We start from the raw sequence: 24,422 nt of genomic DNA on the forward strand, positions 1-24,422 counted from the left end.
TCCTTTTCCAAACATATCCTAGCAGTGCATTGAATAGTAACCCGTCAGTGGATAGTAACTCACTATGGATAGTAACCCAGTAATAAAGTTAGGTGCCCTGATGATGCTTCTCAATAATTCCACCAGCTGTAAACTAAACCTTCAACACAGGACCCTTTGGGGAATATAAACCACAACAAAATATGAACACATAACTGCCATCTTAAAGCCGCTAGTGAACTGAAATTGGTGGTGTCTACCAGCAGTTCTGGTTCTCAGGAGTCTAAGACAGGAAGATTGCAAGTTTGAAGCCATCCTGGGCAGCATAGCAAAGCCCTGTCTAAAAACAAGCAAACAAACATGGCGAGTCTCATCACCTAAGTTTTAGACTCGTAGGAATAATAACATGTAGTTCCCCTAATGATCTGTCCCTTTTACTTTTCTCTGTCTTAGCCAGACTGATATATTATACCTCATGTTCCAACAGAAGTTATGATATAGGTCATCATTAGTTCTTTATTCTTTTACCAGCCTATAGTCTCATATCTCTATACCTGGAATGCTGACTTCAAAAGATGGATATAATGGCTACCTCAATCATTATCTGTGCATTTTGTAAATTCTTCTTCATACCGTATTGTTTTATTTATTGGTTCATGTGTCAGAATACCTCTTCTACTGTACCATAGTGAACTTTTAGTTTAATTGATCTTAGTACTTCTAGGTTTTGCATTTAGCATACTATATTCAGTAGAGAATTATTAAATTAAATATTAATCTTTGTGCCATGTAATAGTTTCCATGTCCCTATATGAAGTGTTTCCTGATTCCAACTAAGTGTCAATTCAATTCTTTGTTTTCTTTTTGTTTTTGGAAAAAGAGACTTATGTAACCCAGGCTGGCCTCAAACTCATTCTGTAATAGAGGAGAGGCTGGCCTTGAACTCTGCTTCCTCCTTGCCTCCACTTCCCATGAGATAGGTGTTTTCAATATTTTTTTTAAAGATTTATTTATTTATTATGTATACAACATTCTCCCTCCACATATGTCCACACACCAGAAGAGGGCACCAGATCTCGTTACAGATGGTTGTGAGCCTCCATGTGGTTGCTGGGAATTGAACTCAGGACCTCTGGAAGAGCAGCCAGTGCTCTAAACCGCTGAGCCATCTCTCCAGTCCTGTTTTCAATATTTTTTTTCCAAACTGGAACTTTATTTTATTGAAAGTGTAGGCTTACAGTGAGACATTTCATAGATCAGAAATAAGACAGTCCCAACACAGTGGGATGTAAAAACTGACAGTAGAAGGGAATACTCTTCTTTTTATCCTTCACCTCAGCACCTCAGTTCCACAAAGCTAATGGGCTTTAGGTGGATGTTAGCCACAAATGAGGTACCCTCTCTATCCACATGTCGGGCTAGCTGACTACAAATTCAGAGGTCCCACTGTCTTCCCCTTCCCCCTCCTTCACTTTCCTAATTGTTATAACTCTCAAAACTCAGGAATGTACTTATTGTTAGTATATTATAAAGGACGCAACTCAAGTGCAATCACATGGAACAGATGCACAGAACAAAATATGGGAACAAAGCACACAACTTCCTCTCCAGACCCATCTTCCTAGTACCTTCTAAGTTGTTCAGCAACTCGGAAGCTCCCCAAACCTCCTTGTTCAATTAGTTTATGAACATTTCATTGGGTGTGACTGACCAAATAATTGTCCATTGGTGATTGAACTCATTCTTTCTCCCATCCCTAGATATAGGGAGAAAAGAGAAGTATTGGGGCTAAAAGTTCTAACCCCCTAGCCAATAGTGGTTTCTCTGGCAACCAACTCTTTTTTTTTTTTTTTTTTTGGCAACCAACTCTTAACTTGAAGGTACTTAGGCACTCACCAAGAGTTACCTCATTAACACATGCTCAGGCATGGTTAAAAGAGGCTGTGAATAACTGGATTCTAATATCACTGAGAACAGTGCCACAAATTTTATTATTTATTACTTTCTTCTGAAAATCAACTTATAGTGTCAATGCAAAAACACAGCTCTCACCTTAAAGGCAATAAGACACAGTTAACTCTAGAGACAAATATGAGTGACCAGTCTGGGAATATAGATTCAGATTACCCTGAAGGGCAAGTTTTACTGTGAAAGTGTTTGCATGAGGTTTTATTAACTATAGGACAAAGTCATAAAACAAGGCATTTACTGATACATTAGTGAGAACACAGGTGTGTTGCAGCAAAGCCGGAAAACCCTTCTGTTGGTTTCACATACTGTCTAATAACACTCTTACCCTTTGAAATTGATGGTCTGCCAAGGATACACCTGGTCCTTAATTAACCAGATACCATGTTTCCCATCCAAATGAGGAGTTAGAACTGTTGTGGAAAAAAACTGAGAACCATTTGTATTAGGGCCTACACTTGCCATGCTCAGCAAACCCTTCTGATCATGCTTAAAATGAAGTTTTCATCTTCAAATTTTTTCACCATTAATACTTCCTCAGCCTGTCCCATTCTGATTTGAGAAGGCTCCACCCTGAGTCATAAATTTCTTAATAATTTGGTGGAAATGACATTCTTTAAAATAGAGAGACTTCCCAGTTGTGGATCCAGTGTCCCTTTCTCGTATACACAGTGCATGAAAATTTTCTGCAGTTTTGGGAATAATATCTGTAAACAATTTGGTCAGCTTGCTCCCTGCTGACATCATCCTTGTCAAGACCTGCGGTTCTTGGGGTTGGAAGGCTTGGCTGGCTGGGACAGGTGCGACATCTTCACTGCAGAAGCTGGGAAGCAGAATGCAGCATCTCATGTGTTTGAGGGTTTCAAACTCTAGCGCACATCTTCAAATTTCTTTTTAAATAGTAGTTTCGCCTCATTTATTCTTTTAATTATTAAATAATAAAATGGGTTTTTGTCCTGTTGTATATAACATGGACTTTGTTTATTGCATTCATGGAGTCATTTACTGTGCTCTTTAGATGGGCAGGTAAAGTTTGCCGCCATCATTGGATTGGGGAACTGAAGCACAGCAACATCAGCATGCTGCATCTCACAAGGAGCACATGTTGGCTTTCGTATGATGCTGCCATGATGAACTTTGTAGAGATTTTGTAAATTCCTTATAAGTTGCAAAGTTTCAAAGATATGGTAATTTTGTCATTCACTTTACAGGTTTTTTTTTTAGTTGGAATACATCTAAAAACAAATTCTGTTTTATTAACCTAGTAACTCTGATATATAGTTCAGAGATATAAGACCTGGGACTGTAAAGAAGGCTCAGTGGATAAAGGCTCTTACCACCAAACCTGAGGACCTGAGTTCAATCCTGGGGACGCACATAGTGGAAGGAGATAATCAGCTTCCCAGGTTGTTTTCTGACCTCCATACACACTCCATGGCATACACAAATAAATAAGTGCAATTGTTAAACTTTTTTGGAGTAGGGAGAGGCCTTGACAGATGGCTCAGTGACTAAGAGCACCTGTTGCTCTTTCAGAAGACCTAGGTTCAATTCTGTAACCTTAAAATAACTTTCTTTTTTTTTTTGCTTTTTCGAGACAGGGTTTCTCTGTGGTTTTGGGACCTGTCCTGGAACTAGCTCTTGTAGACCAGGCTGGTCTCGAACTCACAGAAATCCGCCTGCCTCTGCCTCCCAAGTGCTGGGATTAAAGGCGTGCGCCACCACCGCCCGGCTTTTAAAATAACTTTCTAAATCAACTCTATTACAAGTACTCAACACATTAAAAACTGCTCAAGACAATAAGTGTTTAATTAGATAAAAATTCATCCTTTAAAAAGTAGTATCTTTTAAAAAAGAAAGCCTCTTATCAGGCATGGTTACACATACCTTCCATTGCAAGAGGATCACAACATGTTTGTGGTCAGCTCAGTCTACATAGCAAGTTCCAGGTCAGCAAGGACTATCCTTCTAAGACCTTATCTCGAAAGAAAAAATTATTTAATAATAATAATAAACAATTAATGTTCATTTCCTAAACATGTTAGCTTATAAATGAAATCTTTATTTCAATATCCCACAGTGGAAGCCAGTGAGATGGACACTTCTTTGCAAGTCTAATGACTTGGGCTGAAGAGATGGCTCAGCTGTTAAAGGCTAGGCTCACAACCAAGCCTGATGACCTGATTCAATCTCTAGAAACCACATGGTGAAAGAATAAAACTGAACCCTTCATACTATCTTCTCATGGAAACATGTACCCCCTCCCAAAATAAATAAGTGAAAAGAAAGCAAGCAACACTAGACAAAAAATAAACCCATATCTTATAATGAATCTGCTGAGCTCCTACTTTGCTTCCATAGCTGTGCCTCTGTTAGAGTCTGTTACAGTTTAGAAATTGGTGTCTCCCAAAGACTTATATGTTAAAGGCTTGACTACTAGCCTATGGCACTATCAAAGGATGTGGAACCTTCAAGAGGGTAATATTTGAGCTGGTGATGAAGTTCAGTGCATAGTGTTTGCCTAGCATGTATGAAGCTCTGGATTCACTCCCTAGCACCCAATAAAACTGAATATGGTGACATATATCTGTATCCCAGGTCTCAGGAAGTGAAAATAGAGGATCAGAAATTCAAGGTCATTATCAGCTATATAAAGTTCAAGATTCTGGTTTTCTGTTGTTTTGTTTTAAATGAGGCCTAGTAGAAGGAAGTTAGATAATTTGGAACATGTCCTTGAAGGGAATATAGAGACCCTAGCCCCTTCCTATCTTTCTATTTGCTTCTCCGCAATTTAAAGTTGAGGGCTTCCTTTGCTACATGGTCCCACTGTGCCTTGCCACAGGTACAAAACTCTGGTTACTTGGTGATTTGAATGAGAATATCCCCCACAGACACTTGAACACATGGTTCCCAGATGATAGTGATGTTTGGAGGTTTAGGAAATACAACCTTCTTGGAGGAAGTACATCACTAGGGGCAGGCTGTACGAATTCAAAGCCTTTAGTCATTCCCGGTTCACTCTCTCAGCCTTATGTTTGTGGTTCAGTACGTGAGCTTCCTGCTCTTGCTGCTCTGCCTTCCGTCTACCATCATGGACTTTTAACTCTCTGTAACAGTAGCCCAAATACATTTCTTGTCTTGACATATGTTGTCTTGGCCATGGTGTTTTATTACAGCAAGAGAAAAGTACCTAATACTCTTGGTAATCATAGACTGAAACCTTTGATACAATAAGCCCAAAAAAGTCTTTCCCTCTTGAAAATTATTTCAGGTATTTTGTCACTAAAGATGATGAACAAAATCCAGGTGTCTTCCATTTCCTCTCTCCAGTCTTTTGATAGACCTAACTCACAACTGAAGTTTTACATTGTTCTCCTCAATAAATAAAAGTTATGTTCTATCTGACTGCAGTGGTGACACCTTTAATATCAGCAATGGAGAGGCAGAAACAGGTAGATTTCTGTGGGTTAAAGGCTAGCCTAGTCTGCAGCAAGTTCCAGGATAGTCAGGGATATATAATAAGACCTAGTCTCAAAACAAAAAGAGTTATGTTCTGTGTGTTAAATAAAATTTATAGGAAACTTGGATTAAACTGAGCTGTCACAGTAAACTCAACTGAGCAAACCAAATAGAAGTTCCACACCACCAAGCCTAAACTAAGCTATTTGATTGCCTAAGAAAGTGGAAAGGGAGAAGAAAAGAGGGAGAATAGCCAACTCTAAACATGCCAGTTTTATCCATCATGATAAAGAGATCCCTTCTGCTTTTATCTTTATAAGGAAATTTACTTTGAAGTTACTAATATGAAGATAGCATAGTAGTATAAACTTGTGACTCTGGGACATGCGAGGTTGAGGCAATAGATAATGAATTCAAGATCAGCTGGGCTATAAAGAAAAATCGTGTCTTTTAAAAAAATGTATTAATCTGCCTTTTTTCTGCTTCTGTTTTCTTCAGCCTTTTTCTACCTCTAACACCAACTCTGTTCAGTTCCTCAGGATCTGTCTGTTTTATAGAGAGGTACTGCCTAATTTAAGAGTTGTAACCAACATAGTCCTCCCTTAGTCCTCCACAGGGAGTACCATGATCCCCAATGGGTTCATGAAATTGCAGATAATGCTAACATGTATATGTGCTATGCTTTTCCTCTGCACACATAAACCTATAGTTAAACTGAATTTGTAAATTAGGCACAATAAGAGATTCACAATGCAAAAATTGAAGTGTTTCTTTTTCCTTCTTCACAGTTTCATGGTGTGCTGGCTTGTTTTATGTCAGCTTAACACAAGCTGGAGTCATCTGGGAAAAGGGAACTCAGTTGAAAAAGTGCCCTCACCAGATAGGCCTGTGGTACATTTTCTTGATTTATAATGGATATGGGAGAGTACAGCTCACTGTGGGTAGAACTACCCTTGGGGTGATGCCCTGAGTTGTATAAGAAATCAGGCTAAGCAAACCAGTAAGCAGCACTCCTCCATGGCCTCTGTATCAGTTTATGCCTTCAGGTGCCTACCCTACTGCATTTGATGATCAACTGTGATATCAAAATGGAAGCTAAGTTCCTTACCTCCCCAAGTTGCTTTTGGTCATGGTGTTTAATCACAGCAATAGAAACATTAAGACATGGATAGATGTGTTCTTATCAAAATCTTTTTTCTTATTATGTATACAGTGTTTTGCCTGCATGTATGTCTGCCGACCAGGAGAGGGCCCAGATCTCATTACAGACGGTTGTGAGCCACCATGTAGTTGCTGGGAATTGAACTCAGGACTCTGGAAGAGCAGCTTAACAACTTCCACACATTATTTTTTCCCCTTTCCCTTAAGTTGAGATCTTGTACTTTTGACTTTGTGGCTTCCTGTTGGTATATCCAATTGCCAGCATCATTTTAAGTACAGTAAGGGTTACTCAAACACAAGCACTATAAGGGTTGATTTGAAAATATTTCAAACCACATTGCATCTTGGGTAACTGAAACTCCATAAAAGTGAAGCCTTTAGTAAATGCTGTAAAAACAAAACAAAACAACAAAAAGCTGTTAGTATCCTTAAGCTATATACTTTTTTTTTTTTAAGACAGAATCTCACAGTGTAACTTTGATTGGCTTGGAACTCACTATGTAGACCAGACTGGCCTTGAACTCAGAGATCCACCTGTCTCTGCCCTCCAAGTGCAGAGATTAAAGGCATGTACCACCATCACCCAGCTAAAGTTGTGTGCATTTAATTTTTAAAAATTTTGTGTGAATGAATGTTGTGGTGGTTTGAATGAGAATAGCCCCATAAGCTCATTTATTTGCATGCCTACTCCCACTTGGTGCGCTGCTTGGAAACGTTAGGAGGGGTGTGGCTTTGTTGAAGTGCATATGGCCTTGTTGGAGGAAGTGTGTCACTGAGGTGGGCTTTGAGATTCCAAAAGCACATACCAGGTCCAGTGCAGTATCTTTCTCTCTCTCTCTCTCTCTCTCTCTCTCTCTCTCTGTCTCTCTCTGTCTCTCTCTGTCTCTGTCTTTCTCTCTTTTTTTCTCTCTCTCTGTCTCTCTGTGCCTGCTGCCTGTGATTCAGGATGTAAAACACTGCTACTTCTCCAGCATTATGCCTGCCTGTCTGCCACCATGCTCCCTGCCTTTATGATTATGACCAACCCTCTAAAACTGTAAGCAAGCCCCCAATTAATGCTTTCTTATATAAGAGTTGCCTTGATCATGGTGTCTTTTCCACATCAATAGAAAGTAACTAAGGGATGTGTACGTGTGTGTGTGTGTGTGTCCACAAATGTATGTACATGCCATGTCACATGTTTGGAGATCAGATGACTACCTTCAGGAGTCTGTTTTTCCTTCTATGATGTGGGTCCCCAGGATTGAATTCAGGTCTTCAAGGGTTGACAGCACCCACTGAAGCTGTCTCACCAGTCTGGCCTGCCTGTCTTCTTTATCACAGGACATTGCTTTGCAGTCTACTAATGAAACTGAGACTAGCCTCAACCTTAAAACTCCTACCTTAGCCTCACAAGGGCTAGAATTGTAGGCATGAGCTACCAAATTCAATTAAGATTTTAAATGCATTATAATAACTTGTTTCATCCCATGTTGATCCCACAGCTAGAACTAGAATGTTGGGGATACTGTGTCTTATTACATCTATTTATAGTAACTATTACTTCTGAACACCTTCTCTCATCATCTCAGATAACACAGCCCAGACCAAAATTCTAAGTGACTTTTTTCTGCTTTTGTTCTGATCAGTTTTCTAAAATAGATGTTTTACTTTCATAAACAACAATTTAGATGAGGGTTAATAGTCTGAACAGTGGAAAGCAGATGAGACATAAATTCTGCTGTGTATTCAAAATAGAGCCTGACACAGCTAAAACACTTTGTAAATATTAACTCTTTATCTGATTCAACAATCCTGTGATAGATACATTGGTGTAGCAAATGGTAAAAATAACACAAAAGATAAAGTTAGGTGTCTATATTCTGAAACAAACGAGGAAAAATTAAAATTCAGAAACAAATGCTCTCCTTTTTTGTCCTCCCTCCTGAAACAAGATGTCACAGCCCAGACCAGCTTCAGATTCATGATGTAGCCAAGCAAGGCTTGCCTTAAACTCCTTATCCCCCTGCCTCCACCTTACCCCCTGAGTGCTGGGTTGGTGTGTATCATCACACCTGGTCACATCTTCATCTTTCATTGAAACAGCACAAACATCCTTCAAGTAATGGAGACTGTGAATTATGGAAAATACATTGTAATAGCTAAAAATGTGGAAACTAATTAAATAAGTAGGTAAGTTTGAGCCAATTGGGAGCTTGAAAAGTGTTTGTTTTTTATTTTGTGTGCCATATTTAATTATCCTCCACTTTGAAAATATTTGCATTTTGCAAAATATTTTTGCCCACTAGTATTTTGTTCTTGCTCAAGATAAATGAATATATATATTTATGCATATAAAATAGTTACAATGCTAGAACATTCCCACTAAGATAGAAGAAAGCCAATGTCCTAAAGTGGGAAACTGGTTCTGCCTAGTGTTGAACTCTTTAGTTTTGTGTGCTAGAGGGTCTAAGATAAAAAGAGCAGTTCTAAACTATGATTTAGTGGATTTCTCTTTGCTGTCAAAAGCAATAGGAGGGAGTTAATAAAAAGTATATGCTAAAAACCTCTTTTTCCTAGTAGGTATGGCGTTTCCAGAAGAGACAAACAGATCTTCTTATCACTTTTTATAAGGATAGAATTACAAAATTAGAAGCAGCTGTGAAGGAGGCCCAGCAAACAGTGACTAGCCAGAACAAGTAAGTACCGAGTCAAACCTAGCACATTTTCTTTCTTTTAATAAAGCTGTAGTAATTTCCAGATGTAAGGACTGAAAATTGCCCTGTGTGTTCATGTTTGTTTTAAGAAAGTCAGGTACAGCCTGGTAATGGTGCATGCCTTTAATTCCAGCAGTTGAGAGGCAGAGGCACCCGGATCTCTGTCAGTTCAAGGTCAGTCTGGTCTACAAGTTCCTAGGAAAACAAAGAAACTCTCATCTCAAAAGACCAAAAAGGGGTGGGGTCAGGAGCTGGAGAGATGTCTCAGTGGTTAAGAGCAATGACTGCTCTTCCAGAGGACCTGGATTCAGTTCCCAGCATCCACATGGCAGTTCAAAACTGTCTGTAATTCCAATTCCAGGGGACCCAACTCTAGTAATAAGAGCGGCGGGGCTGCGTCCCCGCACCCGGCCGCCACACGGCTAGCTTTACCCGAAATAATTACATGGAAACTGTATTCTTTTAAACACTGCTTGGCCCTTTAGCTCTAGCCCTTACTGGCTAATTCTGATATCCAGATCAACCCATCTCTAATAATCTGTGAGCACCGGTCTTACCGGGAAGATTCTAGCTTATGTCCATCCTGGGTCGGAGCTTCATCGTGTGTGTCTGCCCGGGAGCAGGCATGGCGTCTCTTCTGAGGCGTCTGCTCCCGAGAGGAGAGCTGTCCAGTCTGAGCTCACTTCCTCTTCCTCCCAGCATTCTGTTCTGTTTACTCCACCCACCTGTGTTCTAACCTATGAGGGCCAGCCAAGCAGTTTCTTTATTTTTTTAACCAATGACCTTCCTCCATCACCCAACACCAATGCACATAAAATAAAAAATAAAATTAATTAAAAAACAAAGCAAACACAAAGTCAGGTATAAGTTTTTGGTTGTTCCCCTTGGTCTCTCTTAATTTTTTCTGTCTTCACTCCAAGGACACTTTTTACCTTTTAGCTGTTCTTCCTCAGTGAAGTCAGATATAGCTGACTCACACTGATAACATGCTTAAAATGTTTCTTTAGAGGGGTTGTATTTCAGAAATATGAAACTGAAGACAATCCTTGTTAAAAACTTAAAATTTTTCTTTAATGTTTATTTTTGTGTGTGTGCTACCCTCTGACCTTTACATGCATGCCAGGTCAGAGACAACTTACAAGAGTTGTTTTTCTCCTTCCACTGTGTGCGCTCAGGGAATTGAACTCAAGGCATTAGATGTGATAGCAAGGCCTTTCCCCACTAAGCCATCTCAAAGCCGAAGTTATTGGAAACTTTAGACATCAGTAGTCCAAGAGTGTGTATGAAGAACAAATAGAATTCCATATAAAAACCCTTTGAAGTCATACCAAGTGACTGCTTATCAAAACCCTGTCACCTTCTCCCTGAACCACCGGTCTCTGATGGAAGTTCCTTGTATGTCTACAAACACCTCTCATTAAGCATTAACCAAGATGTTGATAATAGGAATAATTTCTGTCCTAGTGACCTGGACCTGGTTGTTTCCATCTTTTTCCTAGAGAGCTATCAGTCTTGAGAAAGGAGAATGAAGAACTGAAGAAATTTCTAGCCATCCTAAAGGTGAATAGAATAGATTTTGTTTATTTACTTGTTTTGGTTTGGTGTTTCTAGGCATCAATCAAACTCAGGGCCTTGCACATGCTAGATAAATGCTCTATTACTGAGCTAGATTCCCAGATTACCACTGTGTAGTTTAGGCTAGCCTTGAATTTACCATTGTAGTTCAACCTGGCTTTGAGCCCAGAACACTTCTGCCCCAATCTCCTGTGTGAAGACTACCACCTATGCCACTGTGCCCAGCTGAAGGAGGTCCTCTTTACTATTATTTTACCTCCTACCTTGTTCATCTTTCTAGGTGGCTATATGAAACAGTGTTTCCCAGCAAGCGCATAGTGTTTGCACAATAAATACACTGGAGTAAACGAATAAGGGTACAGAAGACCGTGGAGAGTTGAGAGCATCAATAGTATTTTTGACCCACTCTGAAATCTCAGTGAATCATGCTATAACTGATGGGAAGCTCTCACCAAAAAGCATATTTCTACTTAATATTTCTCTTGAAGAAGTTTAGGATGCCTCAGGACCCTTTCCTTGTTGTTTAACATTTTTGTTTTATTTGAGATTGATTCTAGAATAGTCCAGGCCTTGAACTCTTAAAAAATTATTATTATTGCTAGTGTGTATGTATATCAAAATGTGTGTAATACGTGTGATGTGTATGTGATATGTAATGTGTGTGTAAGTACAGTTGGCAGTCAGAGGATAACTTTAGGGGGTCAATTCTCTCTTTCCACTGTGGGAATGAGGGATCAAATGCAGGTCAGGTTTAGACAGCAAGCATTTTTACCCATTGAGCCATCTCACTGGACTTGACTTTGAACTCTTTATATACTCAAAGCTAGCCTGGAACTCCTGAGCCTCCTGCTCCAATTTCTTAGTGATGAGATTACAGGTATGCGCCATGTGACTAGCTCCTCAGTATGCTCTCATGAAAAGCTAAATTTTTATTCTCTCGGAGCTAGTAATTTTATAAGGAAACACTTTTGTCCTCCTGTTGGCAGCCTTAGCTAGAGGAGCTTGCAGATACATTATCTAACAATAATACTGATAGCCATTTACTAGAGCCTTTAACTGCAGCAGCTTCCCTCACTTCCGTGTTTTTACCTACAGGGATCTCCAAGCAGCTACTACGGAAGCAGGTCGGTTTTTTACCAAAGTAGCCCTTGAAATTTTCTGATTTGTTCTTCAAAACATTTTCAGTTGTACAATTGTATGTGTATGTGTATGTACAATGATGTGTGATAAATGTGTACAGTGTGTACTGATCAATTTAGGGTACCTAGCATATCACTCTTCTTAATCCTTAATCATTTTCTTATGTAGGGAAGCTTTTGGCTGTTTTTTCTTGGCTTCTAGTTGTGTGGGCTCCAAGATAGATAAAATGGTTGATGAATTTATCTTTTACTTTTCTGACTCTCTGATAGAAGTGAAATCTTTTTTTGTTTTATTTTTGTGGTACTAGGGAGCTAGGGTTTTTGAATACTTTATCACTGAGCTAGTGTGCTTTCTCAAGAGCTTCCTCCTTCCTCCACTCTTTATGTGAGGGGTGGGTAATGAAAAAAGAGTATCTCACTGTGTAACTCTGGCTGCCCTGGAACTTACAGAGATCTGACTGCCTCTGCTTCCTGAGTGCTGAGCTGAAAGGTTTATGCCACCATGTCCTCTCACCCAGCCCTTCTGGTCCACTTTTTACTAATCATTTTTAAATAAGTCTCGCTGAGTTACCCAGACTGGTTTTGAAATCTTGATTGTAATGCTCACCTTTGACTATTGTCATAAGAATTCCTACCAATCCTTCGAAAATCTAACATGTATCACTTCTGTAATGACTGCATCAAACAGAGTTGGTATTTGTTCATTCAGTAAATATTCATTCAGTACTTACTGCTTATCTATTCAAGTACTAGGTACACGACACCAAGTCTTTCTAATTAATGATGTCTGTGCTACTAAATATTTTAATGGTGTGTTCACAAAAGATATAACACTCTTGCAGTGTCAGAAGTTACTACGTAGTCTTCTTTCAAATTTCTGTATTTTATATATCCATTATAATATATAAACATTGTTGTGCTGGGGTTCTTTTTCTTTGTGATGCTGGAGTGTTAATCTCCAGTTTTGCTAAACAAGTACTCTACCACTAGGTTCTTTCCAGGCCTGATTCTGTCTTCTCTCTTAGTAGCCTATGAATCTCTCATAGCTAATTCTTTTAATCTCAAGGCAAAGGACATAGACAGAAATGTTTGTTGACTGGATGGCTGGATGGCCGAGTAGATGAATGAATCAGTAGATATAAGGTTGAGAGTATTTGGTAAGATGCTACTGGAAGGAAGAAAAGACCCCAGAGGAAGATTCCTCTAGGGAATTGGAGAGTAAAGAGACATCAAAATGGAGGCTCCAATTCTGTGTGTTGAGATGATGCCTCTACTTCCAGGGAATAAGTACTCTGTGCTTAGAGAAGAAGCATCTGTTTTGTTCTTTCTTTCCTTTTTCTTCTTCCCCTGCCTTTTAAAAGAGATTTTATTTTTAATTGTGTGTGTGTGCATGCGCATGTGCCCACAGAGGCCAGAAGAGATTATTAGATTCCCTAGAGCTAGAGGCAGTTGTGAGCAGCCAGAAATGAACTGAAGCCATCTGCAAGAGCAGTACTTGCTCTTAACCACTGAGCCGCCTCTCCAGCCTCAAAGCTGCTGTTTGAATAGTCAGTAGCTGACTGATCCTCTACTGTGGCTTTACTTCTGCTTGATGAGATCTGAGCTGTCTTTTCGTTTCCTTGTAGATTAACCACACCTCGACCAGTGGGCATTACTTCCCCATCACAATCAGGTGAAAAACCAATTCTTTCCAGCTACTGTGTGAGGTGAATCTTTTCCTCATGAAGTTGTTGGGTTTTTTTTTTCCCCAGAGACCATAATATGACTTGCTAATGTTACATATAGAGTGAAAAACATTATATAACCAGACAAGGCAGAATGCATCACTGATGGCAATTTTTCCTATACTCTGTGCTCTTGCAGTTGCTCCACGACCCAGTTCCCAGCATAGCAGCCAAGTGGTCAGGTGAGTAGAAAACCTATTATTCAACATTGAAACTGTTGAGAAAATTGAAAGATGAATGAGGTGACTCACGTTGGTACTGAAGAGAATTACTGCCATGTCTCATTTGACACCAGTTTTTTGTGTGTGTGTTTGTTTTGTTTGCATTCTTGTTTTGTCTCATTTTATATAGTCGCTCTTCTTCTATGGAGTCCATCCCTTATACAGTGGCTGGCTTTGGTAATGTGGAACAGGTAAGTAATAGTCACAGTATTTTTCTAAATTGAGGTTTCTAGTGCTTAATGAAAGCAAAACTGTAAATCAAGAATCTTAAATTTATATTGGTTTTGGCACAAATCTTTTCATGCCAAGCAGAGTCCATTTTTAGACTAAATATTAGAAAATGACACAGAACCAACAGGGGTGACTATAGAGTAAGCATTCAAGAAAAATGCACCGTATCTGTCATGTTCAGTTTGAAAGTAATAGAGCATAGGTCCTTCTTAAGAGCAGTACGCACAACCTGGGAGAACAGTGTATGTGTGATGGATGTTACGGAGAAACAGTGGGGAGCTGGGAATGTAGAGAACCAGGGTATAGTAATTCATGGTCATTATTTTTCTGCCAGGGACACAGAGGCCTGCGGGAAAGGAGCATTTCCAGAGACTCTTACACTGGTGAGAGAGGGTAGGGGACGGTATCTGAAGCTGGCATATTCTGGCCAGAGACTAGAAATTTGTATTGTTCTGTGCACAATGTAATGCTGTTTTCTTTTTTCTGGAAATTGATTCCAGGTATAGAAACATGTTTCAACTAATAATATTTCTGTTCTGAAACAGGAAGTGAGAAAATAAAAAGTTGAGGAATAGTCATTGAAAACCTGATCAAAAGCTGGGTGGGAACTTACTTGGCTCAACGAATGAAAGCCTTCTAACCCAAGTTTGATCCCCCAAATACATATAAAGGTAGAAGGAGGGAACCAACTAGAAAATTGTCTTCTGGCCTTTACTTGTGTAGCAGTACGCGCTGAGCACACACACACACACACACACACACACTACTTTAAAAAGAAGGAAAAGAAACCTCTAATCAGAATAATTTAACTGAGTTGAGTTTTCAAAACTGCCACAAGATGGCAATAGAAATTGAGTCTTAAAAAAAAAAAAGTTAACCAAATGTCAGCAACAACTTTGTCTACATTTGCTGCCATGGCACACATCTGGAGATAGAGGGAAAGCTGCATGGAGCCGGTTCTCTCCTACTTCTGTGTGGTTACAGAACTCAAACTCAGGTCATTGGGCTTGAGCAGCCAGCCCTTTATCTCAGCCATCTCCCTAGCCAGAAAACATCACTTCCAAACCTTGAAAAGTGATTGGCTTTCCCTGTGCATTAAGGGCAAAAATATGGGCTTTGTTTCTAGTAATAATTTTTCTTAAAGTATGTTTTGTCTGTTACTAGTATGGCCACCCGCCTTTCTTGTTTACTTTCTTCATGGGCTGTATTGTGTGTATGTGGTGCTGAGATTGAATCTGGGGCCTCAAGCATACTCCCACTGAGATACATACACATTCTTTCCCTTCCTTCCTTCCTTCCTTCCTTTCTTCCTTCCTTCTTTACTTAATTTGTTTTTTCCTTCATTTCAATCAGTGCTGGAGATCAAATATATGCTAGGCAAATGTTCTGCCACTGAGCTGTATCCCCAGCCTGTTTGATTTTCTGTAAATTTCTTTTAACTTAGTACGTATACATATGCACGCACACCAACCATGATGCACGTGTGGATATCAGAAAAGAGCTTTGTGGAGGTGGTTCTCTCCTTCCACTTCAGGTGGGGGTGGCACCAGGCTTGGGTAGCATTGGCTCTGATTTTCTGCCTTTTAATTGGAAGCATTAATACATTTATATTCAATGTAATTGCTGGTAAGAAAGAACTGCCATTTTGCCATTTCTTTTATATATGACAGATCCTTTTTCGTCATTAATTCTTTGTTAGTGCCTTCCTTTGTGTTAAATCTATTGTAGTACAGCACTAATAAATTATTAGTGTAGCACTTTAGCTCCTTTGTTCTTTCTTTTATTATATTCAGAACTGTTTGGAGATTACAACTAACAAATTTTCAAAAACAAGGTTTAAATTAATATCACATTTGCATCAACATTATACTAAAACATATATTCTGTAGAATATACTGAGCAACACAAATTTTAAATTATTGCCTTATACAGTTGTCTTTTAAGTCTGATGGGGAGGTTACCAAGAAAATTGTACTTAAACTGTCTTTTGTTGTACTTATATATATAATTCTCTTTCTGCATTTGAATTACTAATTAGTGTCCTTTTATTTCAATCTGAAAGACTCCATTTAGTATATCTTAAAAGGCAAGTTTGAGAGTGATAAATTCACTTTCTAAATTTTTGTTTATGTAGGAATATCTTAATTCATTCTCCAGTTTTGAAAGGAAGTATTGTTGCATATAAATTTCTGGTTGATAATCTTTGGGAACTTTTTGAGAGCTCTCTAGTCACTGGTATGCCTGATGACAAAATCAGTGTTAATCTTGCTGAGTATTATTTGTGATGAGTGGCTTCTTCTTGCTATTTTTAAGATCCTTTGCCAGGGAGAGGGTATGTAGCACAGTTGGTTGAGTGCTTGCCTAGGATACATGAAGCCCTGACTTGAGGCCCGGCATGTCATAAAGTGGATATGGTGGCACATACCTATATGTTGGAAACTGAGGCTGGAGGATTAGGAGTTCAAGGTCCTCTTTGACTGCATTCTGGACTACTTGAGACCATGTCTCAAAAAAAAGTTCAATTAATTATTGACTGTTATGACAAAAAACAAAATATAGGGAACTCTCAGAGAGTACTCTTTTTTTCTCTTTCTTCCTTTCTTTCTTTCTTTTTTTTTTTTGTAAGTTAAATGGTGTTGAACACTCTGCCAGCTTTGTTTTTGTTTTGTCTTTGTTTTTGGCATTTTGATACAGGATTTCTCTACATAGCTCTGGTCGTCCTGGAATGTACTATGTAGACCAGGCTATCCTCAAACTCACAGAGATGCACCTGCCTCTGCCTCCTGAGTGCTAGGATTGAAGGTGTGCACCACCACAACTGGCCAGTTTTGTTTCTTGAGGCAGGGTCTCTCACTGTATGCACCAGGCTGGCCCTGAATTCAAAATTATTCTGCCTTGTTCTCTCTCAAGTACTAAGATTCTGGGCATTTGCCCCCATGCCTAGCCTGCTTCTGAAAATTTTTCCAGTATCAAATAAGTGTTTCACTTATCCTCTGTCCTTCAACTTCACTTCAAACTACAAAACTCACTGTAATATTTTTAGTCTTCTTCCCCAAGACCTTCATCAGTTTTCCAGTGTTGATCGTTTTCCCTTTCTCAAAACAGTTTTCATTTTTTGTTTTTATTCTACATTTCTTTTCTTTCTTCCTTCCTTTTTTTTGGTTTTTCGAGACAGGGTTTCTCTGAAGCTTTCGGAGCATGTCCTGGAACTAGCTCTTGTAGACTAGGCTGGCCTCGAACTCACAGAAATCCGCCTGCCTATGCCTCCTGAGTGCTAGGATGTGTGCCACCAATTCCCGGCTCTTATTCTAAATTTCAAATTTCTCTTTGACTTCCCTGACTTCCCTTTGCTAGTTCCTTTTCTATCCAAGTGTAAAAGCAGCACTTCTCAAATGTTTGGGTCCTCCATATAAAGGACCTCAGTTCTAGGGATAGTTTTAAAATGAAGAACATCGGGGGTTTGTTATTTATTTAGGCCAGAAGTTGACTTTTGGTGTCTTCCTCAATCACTGTCCACCTCATTTAAAACATGCTTTATTAGCTGGGTGTGTTAGCGAACACCTTTAACCCCAGCACTTGAGAGACAGAGACAGGCAGATCTCTGTGGTCTAGAAAGAGTTCCAGGACAGCCAGGGCTACATAGAGAGACTCTGTTTCAACACTCCCTCCCAAGAAAAATGTTTAGAATATATTTACTACTTCATTTAGTATGTGCATATGTTTGTGGGTACAAATGTGTCACACACACATTTGTAGATCAGAGGATTACTTTTGAGACAGGTTTTCTCCTTCCCCCATGTGGGTTCTGGGAATCTAATTTAGATCATCAGGGTTGGCATCAAGTGTATTACTCACTGAACCATCTCACTGATCCATCCACCTTAATTGCTTAATTTCATTCTTCCTTTTTTTCTTTTCTTTTTTGAGGCAGGGTTTCACTGCATATCCTGGAACTCACCCAGTAGAACAGACTGGTCTCAAAGTCTAAAGATCCACCTGCCTCTCCCTCCTCAGGACTCTGATCAAAGTATCTACTACCATGCCCAGCTTTTGAAAAAAAATATTTACCATACCTATCCCCAGGTCAGCCCATTCCTCTTTCCCACCTTCATGTTCTTTTTCTTTCCTTTTTTTAAAAAAATAATCCACTGAGTCCTGCCTACACGAACATAGGCAATCTACCAGCCACACCACCCAAGAAAAATAACACCCTTTCAATTACCAGTAACTCCTCAGCTGAGGTGAAGTTTCATAGTCCTCCCCTCTCCATAGTGGAATTGTTTACTGCCAGGTAAACCATAACTGTTGGGAGCTCATGAATGCAGTGGCCCATGGCATGTCCAGAAGACAGCGTTTCACAGCACCCTTCATCCTTCATCTCTTGCATTTTATTATCCCATCTTCCTCATGTTTCCTGAGCTTTGTGGGGACCGTTCATTGTCATCTGTTAGGCAAGGTCTCTCAACTTCTGCTAGACTGGCTGGCCTCAGAGCCCCAGGGACCCAACTCTTTCTGGTCCCATCCGTTGCTGGGGTTTCAGGTTCATACTGCAATGCCTTGCCCAGGTTTTGCATGGGTGCTGGGGTTCCAAATGCAGGTCCTCATGTTTACACAGCTTTACCAACAGAGCTATCTACCCTGCCCAGCTCATACTGGTTCTTTTTTATACAGTTTTCTTTCTTGATTTCATGAAGAACTATTCTCATCCTTTCTTTTAGCATGTTAATATTATTATTGTATGAGGCAGGGGCAGGGGCAGGAGCTCTAGGGCTAGAACACACATGTGGCAACCAGAGGACAACTTTGGGAGTCAGTTCTCTCCTTCTCCCATAAGTTCTCTGGATAAAACCCAGACATTCAGACCCTAAGGTCTGTGTAACTAAGCAAATATTTTTATTATAGTTTTGTTTTTGTTTTTCAAGACATAGTTTCTCTGTGTAGCCCTGGCTGTTTGGGAATGCACTCTGTAGAGTAAGCTGACCTCAAACCCAGAGATCCACCTGCCTCTGCCTCCCCAGTGGTGGGATTAAAGGTGTGCGCCACCACTGCTTGGATATTTACTTTTTATATATACAGGCCATAATGTTTTCTTTGTATGTCACATAATTTGCCAACTTTTAACATTTAGTCATCTAACTGACAGTTGTTTCTTGAGGCCTTCCTTTTGTATACCCTTGAGGTTAGTTCAAGGTAAGAGTTTAGGCCTTTCCAGCTGCTTCCTGCTTTTGTGCACAGTCCTGGACCTAGATACTGGGCATATGTTGGAATGCCTCAGAGTCCCCAAGACATCTCATTCCTCCATTTTTCTTTATGTCTTTAAATCTATTCTTTGCCCCAACTAACAATTATCTTCTCAAGCAGCCAAACCAAGTGCCTTGTTGTTTTCAGCAAACATTCCTGGGGAAGAGGCTGGTGTGTTGTGAGCTCTGAGCTTAAAAACCTCATGATCTTTAGTTCTAAGTTGCATCAAACTACAGTCCTGTGTGTGAGGTCTTCCAGGGAACCCAACAGTTCAAATAATGACAGTTGTCTAACAATGCAGCTTTGAGGGCCTGAAGAGATGGCTCATTTGGTCAGGTACCTGCTGAGCAACTATGTGTACTTGACTTTGAATCCCAAGCACCTGTGTGTAATCCAGGCTCAGAGGTATGTGTCTGTAGCCTCAGCACTGGGGAGGTGGAGACAGGAAGTACTGGCTATCCAGACAAACAGAACTAATGAGCTCAGATTCTGTAGGAGAGACTTTCTCAGGAAATAAGGTACTAGGGCTGGAAAGGTATCTCAGTAGTTAAAAGCTCATATTGCTCTTGCAGAGGTCCAGGGTTCTACTCCCAGCACCCATATCAGGTCTGCAATTTACAACTATAGTGGGCTATAGTTCCAGCTCTGGGGGATCCCATGCCTTGGGCACCTGTACTCACATGCAAATATATACATAATTTTAAAAAGACCTTTAAAAAATAAGGTACTGGCTAGGTGAGATTATTGCAGGAAAATCTACTGTTCATTGTGGAAAACTTAAGCATTATTCATATAGACACATATTCAATCAAAGATATGATATAAACAAAATGGGCATGGAGAAAAGTAAAATATTTCCTTAAAATCTATCTTCTTAGCCAGGCGGTGGTGGCGCACGCCTTTAATCCCAGCACTTGAGAGGCAGAGGCAGGCGGATCTTTGTGACTTCGAGACCAGCCTGGTTTACAAGAGCTAGATCCAGGACAGGCACCAAAACCACAGAGAAACCCTGTCTCAGAAAAAAAAAATCTATCTTCTTTCTATTCCATACCAGATGGCTCCTGACATGAGACAGAAATTCTGAATTTTTTTTTTAACAACATGCTTGGATTTAGAGACGAATAGCCATTGTCCAACTCCAAAGTCAGCTCTTATTTTTAAGTAGAGATGTATATACATGTCCAAATAATCAAATTTTACCATGCAGATAATACAGCATCATAAGGCAGATTTCTCTTTGCTTGTTGATTCTTTCTGAATAGTGATCTTTTTATATTTAGGCATCTAAATATCCAAGGTCTCTCCACTCTTTAAAGATAAATATTTTCCTGCAAAGATAAGGACAGTACCCTACCCCAACCTTTATGAGGTTTTCTTATCACCTGTATGATTTGTTACCTCTGTGGATGAGCTGTCATTTCTCTTTCTCAAGAGGTTTTTCTTTTTCAAACTAAATTTTTATCAATTTTGATGGTATCCATAGCTTTTCGTCTCCTGTGGAAACAAGAGTGAAACCCCTTCCCCAACGTAGCATATCTCCTGGTTTCCATTGTGAGGTCCAAACATCCTTGAAATATACTGACTGACTTAATTCAGAAGTTTTTTCTATTATCCAATGTCTCTCTGCTGCTGTTGTCTTTTTCTCATTAGCATTAAGAAAATTTAAGGTTAATAAAGAATTATGCAGTCTATTTCTGGGGGCATTTTCCAATCCTTTCTGTTTGTTTAGCATATCCTTTATAGTTCGATTTGATCTTTCTATAACTGCCTGACCCTGTAGGCTTGTTTGGCATACCTGTAATATGCTTTATATTATAATAAGCAAAAAACTGTTTCATTTTCTTAGACACATATGCTGGACCATTGTCTTTATTTGTGCAGGTATACATATGATAGCTGTAACTTCTAATAAATGAGTGATTATTGAATCAGCCTTTTCTGAGCTCAAGACAGTTGCCCACTGAAAACCTGAATAGGTGTCAATGGTGTGGTGTACATATTTTAATTTTACAAATTCTATAAAGTGGAACACATCCATATGTCAGATTTTATTCCTTTGAGTACCCTTTGGGTTACTCCCTGCTGGTAATGTTTGGTTATAGAAAGAGCAAGTAGGACATCTCTTTATAATATCCTTAGCTTGTTATCATGTAATAGAAAACTCTTTCTTTAAACCTTTGCTATTGACATGATGTTTCTTATGAAATTCTGAGGCCTTCAGCACACTTCCAATCAGTAATCGATCAATTTCTGCATTACCTTGTGCTAGAGGACCTGGCAGACCCATATGGGATCAGATGTGTTATGTATATGGGACAAAGCCTATTCCTGATTATATCTTGAACATGTATGAATAGTGAAGTCAATTCTGTATCATCTGGTATAAATTCAGCAGTTTCAATATGCAAGACAACTCTTTCTGCATATTGCAAATCATAACGATATTAAGAAGTTCTTTAAAATCCCTTAGTACCATGAGAATATATAATTCTGCCACTTTGTTCCACCTTACCTATCCTTCTGATTTGTAAACCTGCCTTTCCTGATCTATTTGCATCTGTATAAAATCTATGGGCTCTAGTTATTGGAGCATCACGTACAATTAAGGGAAGAATCCAAGAAGTTCTCTTTATAAGGTTAATTCTTTTACTTTTGGGATAGTTGCTATTAATTTTTCCCAAAAAATTAGCACAAGCTCTTTGCCAAGGTTCATTGTCTTCCCATATATTTTTTTTAATTTCATCAACAGTAAAAGGAACTATAATCTCTACTGGGTCTATGCCTGCTAGTTGACAAAGTCTCAATTTTCCTTTAATAATTCAGAGAATTTTCCGCATAAGCTTTTAATTTTTAACTTGGTTTATGTGGTAGAAAGATGCATTCTAAGATAATATCTTCCCTTTGCACTGAAATTCTTATAGGGGAAATTCTGGAAGGCAACATGACTAGAATATAATTAAGATTGGATTCACTCTGCCTACATATGCCTCCTGTAATTTGTCTTCAATGATCATCAATTCTTTTTCCGCTTCAGCTGTTAATTCTTTGGGACCATTTAAGTCTTTGTCACCATCTAATGTTTTATTTAAATGAACTATTAGGTCAGGTGTTATCCCAACAGCCAGTCATTGACTGGAAATATCTCCTAACAATCTTTGAAAGTCATTAAGAGTCTGTAATAGGTCTCTCCTAATTTGTGCCTTTTGTGTTCTAATTTTTTGTAAATCTATTTTGTAACCCAGGTAATTGACAGAATCTCCTCTTTATATTTTTCAGGAGCAATTTGTAATCTCCATTTAGGCAAAACTTTTTTATGTCTTCAAATATTCTTTCTAAAGTATCTACATTTGAGTCAGATAACAAAATGCCATCCATATAACAGTAAATTATAGACTTAGGAAATTGCTTGTGTATTATTTCCAGTGGCTGATTTACAAAGTATTGGTACAGGGTAGGACTATTGAGCATTCCCCATGGGAGGATGGTCCTCTGGTATCTCCAAGTAGGCTGATAACTATTATAAGTAGGCACTGTGAAAGCAAATTTTTCTGGATCCTTTTCTTATAAAGGTATAGTGAAGAAACAATCCTTTAAATCAATAACTATAAGAGGCCATCCTTTTAGTAATAGAGAAGGAAGAAGAAATCTAGACTGTAGAGGGCTCATAGGTTGGATAGCCTTGTTGATAGCTCTTGGATCTGTTACCATTCTTCATTTTTCAGATTTATTTTTAACAACAAATACAGGAGAATTCCAAGGGCTGGTTGATTCTTCAATATGGTGAGCATCTAATTGCTCCTGTACCAGCTGTTCTAAAGTTTGCAGTTTGTCTTCTGTTAAAGACCATTGTTTAATCCATATGGGTTTCTCAGTTAACCATTTTAAAGGCAAGGCTGTTAGTACCTCTGAAGGTTTGGTAATTGCTTTGTGTTCTTGTACAGCCTAAATGGGTAGTGATCTTCATTTATAATATCTTATAATATCCTTTCCAGAAACATGAGTTTTGGGGACAGCAGGAATGTTAACCTGGGTATTCCATTATTGCAATAGGTCATGGCCCCATAATTCACTACAATATTAGTTACATATGGCCTCATCCTTCCTTTCTGTCTTTCTGGCCCTATGCATTCAACCCATCTCGTGCTTTATTTTACTTAAATAGGGTTCCAATTCCTTGGAATTAAATATCTGCCTCTTGAAGAGGCCAGTCTGGATGCCAAGATTCTGGAGTAATGATAGTCACATCCGCACCTGTGTCTAGTAATCCCTCAATTACAATGTCATTTATACACACTCTTAGCTTTGGTCTTTGATTATTTATAGAAGTCTGACAAAATATACGTTTTCTATTTCTTACTGGAGTTTTTGACTCATCCTACAGGTCTATTCCATCATCCAGAACAGTATGGTTTTTTACAGTAGGCACTGGATTGTTTAATTTTCCCGGTGAGACATGTTCTCCATAGTGACTGGGAATGGCTGGGCCTTGTTTGACATCAGGGCCTGTGAGAGACCCCCAATGGAGTTTCCCAGTGGTGTCGGGTTGCCTTGTCTGTCTCTTGTTGACCTACATTCATTAGTCCAATGTCAGCCTTTCCCACACCTCCTACATATACCAGAAGACTGAGTCCTCCTATTTTTGCCATTCCTTTTTTTTAAAATATTTATTTATTTATTATGTATACAATATTCTGTTTGTGTGAATGTCTGCAGGCCAGAAGAGGGCAGAGGAGATATTATTCCTAGGAATTCCTTGTCTACAGTCCCTTCTTAGATGTCCTATTCTTCCACAATTAAAACATTTTTATTTTGGTGTCTCCTCATACCATTGGAAATCACTTCTCCTACCCAAGCTTCAGTACTATAGTCAAATGTTTCAACATTCATTGTATGCAAGATCCATTTATCAGTGGGTGCTGATCTAGCCTTTAAAGGTCTAAGGATATTCTTACATTCTAAGCTGACATTTTCAGAAGTCAAGGATTCAATTAGTGCACATCTAGCTTCAGGGTCTGTCACTCCTAATTG

At 39.1% G+C, this 24,422-nt stretch overlaps 1 protein-coding gene across 3 annotated transcripts in view; it reads left to right on the forward strand.

Moving 5' to 3' along the window:
• The window catches only part of Rnf212b (ring finger protein 212B), a 49,577-nt gene that overhangs the window by 16,818 nt on the left and 8,337 nt on the right, over positions 1-24,422 (forward strand). For all 3 annotated transcript variants that reach the window (XM_041634159.1, XM_041634160.1, XM_041634161.1), the window contains exons 5-11: positions 9,130-9,245; positions 10,763-10,823; positions 11,934-11,962; positions 13,603-13,649; positions 13,841-13,883; positions 14,053-14,113; positions 14,488-14,536. In XM_041634159.1, the coding sequence (XP_041490093.1) occupies positions 9,130-9,245; positions 10,763-10,823; positions 11,934-11,962; positions 13,603-13,649; positions 13,841-13,883; positions 14,053-14,113; positions 14,488-14,536 (406 nt within the window). The remainder of the gene's footprint in view (positions 1-9,129; positions 9,246-10,762; positions 10,824-11,933; positions 11,963-13,602; positions 13,650-13,840; positions 13,884-14,052; positions 14,114-14,487; positions 14,537-24,422) is intronic.

Source organism: Microtus oregoni, unplaced genomic scaffold, assembly GCF_018167655.1.
Source record: "Microtus oregoni isolate MIOR12 unplaced genomic scaffold, Mior012 000045F_ref0000178, whole genome shotgun sequence".
Taxonomy (NCBI): Eukaryota; Metazoa; Chordata; class Mammalia; order Rodentia; family Cricetidae; genus Microtus; species Microtus oregoni.